Source organism: Cetorhinus maximus, chromosome 11, assembly GCF_964194155.1.
Source record: "Cetorhinus maximus chromosome 11, sCetMax3.hap1.1, whole genome shotgun sequence".
Taxonomy (NCBI): domain Eukaryota; kingdom Metazoa; phylum Chordata; class Chondrichthyes; order Lamniformes; family Cetorhinidae; genus Cetorhinus; species Cetorhinus maximus.
In genome coordinates, this window is record NC_135889.1 from 125,257,723 (window position 1) to 125,263,722 (window position 6,000).

General features: G+C 44.5%; 1 protein-coding gene across 3 annotated transcripts in view; it reads left to right on the forward strand.

The window, feature by feature from the left end:
* LOC144686902 (C-X-C chemokine receptor type 2-like) overlaps positions 1-3,797 on the forward strand; it is a 97,333-nt gene extending 93,536 nt beyond the window's left edge. For all 3 annotated transcript variants that reach the window (XM_078552731.1, XM_078552732.1, XM_078552730.1), the window contains one exon: positions 2,069-3,797. In XM_078552731.1, coding sequence (XP_078408857.1) covers positions 2,072-3,148 — 1,077 coding nt within the window. In that variant the 5' untranslated portion in view covers positions 2,069-2,071 and the 3' untranslated portion in view covers positions 3,149-3,797. The remainder of the gene's footprint in view (positions 1-2,068) is intronic.
* Positions 3,798-6,000: the final 2,203 nt, after the last annotated feature.

Below are 6,000 nucleotides of genomic sequence, written 5' to 3' on the forward strand. Positions count from 1 at the left end.
TTGTCAGGCATGCCCTCCCCTTGATGAAACCATGCTGACTTTGCCCTATTTTACCATGCACTTCCAAGTATTCTGAAATCTCATCCTTAATAATGGATTCTAAAATCTTACCAACGACCGAGGTCAGGCTAATTGGCCAGTAATTTCCCATCTTTTACCTCACTCCCTTCTTAAACAGGGGGGTTACATTAGCGATTTTCCAGTCCTCTGGGACCCTCCCTGACTCCAGTGATTCCTGAAAGATCACCACTGACGCCTCCACTATCTCTTCAGCTATCTCCTTCAGAACTCTGGGATGTAATCCATCTGGTCCAGGTGATTTATCCACCTTCAGACCTTTCAGTTTTCCTAGCACCTTCTCCTTGGTAATGGCCACCATACTCACCTTCTCGCCCCACAACTGTTGGCCTCTCCCTGCGGTTCAGCAACACCCCCACTGTCTACCCAACCCCCCTCACTTTCCCCTCCCCCTGACATTCCTACGCCTCCCCCGACTGCCTGACCTCCTGCCACCCGACTGTCCATGTCCCCAACTGTCCAATCCCATCTGACTGTCAGACCTCCTCCCACCTGACTGTTGCCCCCCCCGACTATTCCACATCCTGACAGCCAGAAAACCTCCAACTGTCCAGCCCCCCCAACTGTCCGCCTTCCCAATTGTCCAAACCCTCATGACTGTCAGAACACCCCTGACTGCCCGACCTCCCACAAATGTCTGATCACCCCCCACCAACTGTCTGATACCTCCAATGACTGTCCAAGCCCCCTAGACGGTCCAACGCCCCTGGACTGTCCGACCCTTCTCCTGACTGTCGAACTCCACCTCTGAATGTCCAAGAACCCCCACCAAACCCCCGGCTGCCTGATCCCCCAGTTCTGACCACTTTCCTGACAAACCTACCTTTCCTTGGCTTGAAAGTGGCTGTACCTTTAAACTTATGATTTATGGTAGCTAGTGCTGTAAAAAAGGGGGCATGGCCTCCTTCCGTCTGATTTTGCAGTGCTCAACTGAAGGCCTCAGGAGCACGCTGAGCTGCACAGTTCTCACCCAGCCTGAGTCACAAGGTTGGGCGAGAAGAGAATGAGAAGGTTTCCAGGTTAGAAAGTAGGAATGGGATGGCAATCCAACTCTGATTGCCAGTCCGTGCAAGTTCAGGCCCATTATGTCACAGGCAGGGTGAGCAACTCTCCCGGATTTTACGGGATTGTCCTTTACTTGAGCCTATTGTCCTGTGTCCCGAGTTGTATGTTGCCGGGACTCTGTTTTTCCCATAATTTAGACCTTTAAATTGCGTGTATGTGCAGTAGGCTCCTGCGTGTTTACACTGTTCCTGGCTGCCTGATCTGACAGGTTCACAACCAGCCCCATACCCTCACCTACCTTCTCACACTCACAGGTTCGCAAGGGCAGCCCCTGCCTGTACGTATGATCCCCCATGCCAAAGCATTCCTTAATTGTTTTCCCCAACAGGAGGTCACCCTGGCCATGGTCGAGCAGACTGTCTGATTTGTCTGGTGTGGATTCTCCCTAAATGCAGGTACATTTTGCTGCACAGTGCAGGCAAATTGTATTAACATTAACTTTAAGTGATGGGAGTTGTATACTCCAGTAAAGTACGATGGCACAGGTTTCTGTTCAACCCTACATTTCTCAGTACATTTGCATTAATATTGTATAAATAATGGTGCACTCTGGTTTATAGAGGACATGGGGAGACATTAGGATTGGTGACTGTTACCTGGTCAAAGAGGCAGGTTTGTCTGCATCTTAAAAAAATGTGAGAAATATAGAGAATTTACAGAGGGAATTCCAGAGCTTAGAGCCTTGACATCTTAAAGCACAGTCGTCAATGATGGTTTGAAGGAGTTGGAGATGCACAAGAGGCCAAAATCTGGAGGAAAGCAGAGTTCCTGAAGAATCAAGTGATTACAGTTTCACAAAAAAGTTAGTTTGATAGTCCAGTGCAAATAAATCTTCAATATTCATTGTACTTACATGATATAACAATACTAATCTGATATTACACCTTCAAATTATTCTCACTCCTTGTTCAATTCTTTCTTTCAGAAAATGGTCGCCCAAAAATTCGAAATTAATGATGTCGACTTTGGGGATTCTTTTGAAAATTATACATACTCTGCTGATGACACTATTCTCCCAGACATGTCACCCTGTATAGCCGTGGTAAACAGGTCAATCAACACGGCAATTGCAATTGTCTATGTCCTGGTTTGTTTCCTCGCTATGGCAGGGAACATGGTCGTAATGGTTGTCATACTTTACAATCGACGCACAATATCATCCACAGATATCTACCTGCTTCATCTGGCAGTGGCTGATCTGCTCTTTGCCGTGACCCTACCCTTTTGGGCAGTGGATGCCACATATGGCTGGGTGTTTGGTGATGTCATGTGTAAGATCATCAGCATTTTAAAGGAAGTTAACTTTTACAGTGGGATCCTGTTATTGGCTTGTATCAGTATTGATCGCTATCTGTCTATTGTCTACTCTATACGGACTCACAACCAGAAGAGACCATTTCTAATCAAGCTGCACTGTGTTGCTGTTTGGGTGGTGGCTATTGTTCTGTCTTTACCTATTCTGTACAAGGGTGAATATCATGTACCTGGTATGAACAGAATGGTGTGTTATGAGTTACTTGATGGTGAATCTGCTGAAACATGGAGAACAATCACCAGGTTTTTGCGACACTTTATTGGGTTCCTCATCCCACTGGCTGTCATGACCTTCTGCTACAGTGTGACGACCTGGAAACTGTGTCTGACAAAGGGATTCCAGAAACAGAAAGCCATGAAGGTCATCATAGCGGTGGTGCTGGCTTTTCTGATATGTTGGCTACCGTACAATATTACTGTGTTTGTTGACACACTGATGAGGAGCAAACTCATCATTGACACTTGTGACAAACGCTATCATATTGATGGGGCTTTGTTTGCAACCCAAATCTTGGGTTTCCTGCACAGTGGCATTAACCCAATCTTATACGCATTCATTGGGGTGAAATTCAGGAAGAACCTGCTCCAACTCTTGGCTAATAAAGGATTCATTAAACAAAGTGCCAAGTCACAGTACAGGGGATCACTATCCTCCACATCTGTATCCGGACTCACTGAAACCACAATATAGACTCCTTGCAATGGAAATGATCAGGCCAATTAGAAAGTTGGAAGATGAAAAAATATGAAGAGATAAATGGAATGAAATTCCTAAAAAAATTAAATCAAGTAACATTGTTTGGCATGTTTCAGTTCTGAACAAAGTAAATAAGCTTTTTTCTGGGTGGTTCTTCTTCTTGCGTGTGGATACACATGAGGCAGATGAAACATGTGCTTATGTCTGTTTCTGTAGCTTATTTCCTAGAACAGGTCGCTAGCCTGAAGTTATGGCTTGAGGGGCACCACTCTGCATCAAGCATGGCTGACCAGGAGGCTCTCCCACTCTTACCACCTACCACTGTGTATTGGGAGGATTTGCAGGTCAATAATCAATCTGTTTGGCCATGTTTTAAATGCACCTTCTGTGGCTATCAAGTCCTGGACCCAGAGCTTCTGGATCAGAGGCAGGGATGCTACCCATTGCACCACAAGACTTCCCTCCTAGATGCTTCACTGCTCTGAAGAATAGTAATACGGACTCAAAACGTTAACTCTGTTTTCCTCTCCACAGATGCTGTTAGACCTGCTGATTTTTTTTCCAGCATTTTTCTTTTTATGCTTCACTGTGTTGGTATTCAATGCATGATTGTCAGTAATAAAGCTTGGGTTTTTGCAGTGTGTTTGGATCATCTAAAACCTTTATTCCAATAATACATCTGTCCCCATTGCATTATCGACCTTATGATGTTGCTGGTTGCTAATACTGAGCTCAGGCTATGCTTTGTTTCTTAATTGATATCAGTCACATGGGTCATTTGCTTCACAGTTTTTACCCTGAATATAATGGAATTGAATTAGACCCAGATATGGAACTTTGCAGCATTTATTCATGCACACCATTTTCAGATTTGACCCTATTCCACCTATACTTTGGTGTAGGCATGTTGCCAATACTCCAGGGTATTCTCATTATTCAGATTGAAACCCTTTAGCAACAAAGTTCTTGCAGAATGCCTCCTCTAAATGATCCTCAACCGCAGTGACAAGAGTAATGTTACAATTAACCCCAGCATTCCTCTACCAGGGAAAGGAGAAGAACAGCCATGGATTCAGTTTGTGATTATCATTCAATGACACCACTCCCACCCCCAAACCATCCCTTCTGGGAGTGTGCGTGTGTTGTTTTTGGATAAGGACAAGTATAAACTCTGTTGTGACATATTCTTTCCTTGTACAACCAGAGATATTCAGAGTGGTCACTGGGTGAGGTACTGGGATTTATGGAACTGTACCTTAGCGGTAAAAAACAAAGAACAGCAATTGGTTTCAGGGAGTTTCATTTATATACGGATGACAGACTTTTTGGATGAGGAAATCTCGATTTTGAACAAATTCTAGTAGCTATTCAGAATCTATTCATAAAATTGATGGATTAAAAAATTGATTTCAATGTTGGCAAATGTGGAGTAATGCACTTTGGACCTGAAAAAGAAAGAACAGTGCACTTTCTAAATGGTGTAATGCTAGACACAGTGGAGGCCCAGAGAGACTTGGGGTTCCAGGTTCAGGTCATTAAAATGCTATGAACGCGTATAGAAAATAATAGAAAATAGAAAACCAATCCCCAACTATTAAAATCAAGGCTTAGAAGACAGACCTGCAGGGCCACGCCCTGCCTGCTTCCAAGCCAGGACATATCAAGGAAAATTGCTGACACACTAAGAAAGTCACAGGGAATTGTATCTGTAGTCATAAGAGTTGTAAGTCTCCGTGCAAACACAACAGAGGGAACAGATACCTCTCAGGATTTTGTATTCAAGGGGAAGATGGCCCCTGGTGTTTCTAAGGACCCACAAAAGGAGACTATCATTGTCTGAGATACAGGGCGCTTACAGACATTGCTAGTGGGGAGAATTGAAGATTTCCCACAAATCTCAGTGTACTAGTCAAAGGACTCACTGAAGAACGTACCGAGGTGCCGCTATGAAATAAATCATTTAAAGAGTGATTGTTACGGGGTTGGTAATGATGGGTGAGATCCTAAACATGCCTAGGCAAGGGATTGACCTTTTATTGGGGAACGAGCTAGCAGGTTGGAGGGTATTACTCCAAAAATTCAAGGACAATCCAGAGAGACTGATAAGGTCAAAAAATAACAGTAGAATTTTGCCGAGGTGCAGAAAGCTGGGAAAGGTTCAGAGCCCTGCAGAGGGCGATTGAACCCATGAGGGTTGAAGTGGCTCAGGAGAAGCCACTTGAATCAAAAGAGGTTGAGACCAGGCCAGCTGAGTTAAAAAGGGCCAGGAAGGAACACAAAGAAGTTAAAAGGACCAAAACCAGGCCGATAGGGTTAAAAGAGTTTGAGAAAGGACCCGTGGAATTTAAAAAAGATGAAGAGGGTGACCCAGAAAAACGGGTTGGTTGACACCATCTTTTTAGAGTTGAACAGGCCAGAGAACTTTACAAGCAGGCAAAGAGAAAGTGAGGGAGATGCACCACTTAGTTGCAGAGCCTGAGGGAAATCAAATTGTTAAAACAGGAAAGATAAAGTTTGATGACTTGCTTGAAGTGCGGCTCGCAGAAACTTTACTTCCGAGTTTAGAGGGGGACCAGGAGAGTTCCCAAACAGACAAACAGATAGTGAGGGAGATGCCTCAATGAGTTGAAGAGCCACAGGGCAGGGCAGCAGAAGCTAGCCAGCCACCTGTGAACAGTGGTGTCCCAAAAGACATGGGGCAGATTGAGGACCAACACATCCCCACAGTAACTGACCTGGGAAATCATTGCTTGTAACAGCCCACAAGGAAGTTCAAGTGTTAGTGACATCTCCCAGGGCTCATAAACAAATATACCCCACTCCATCAACCTAGAAATCTGAATCAT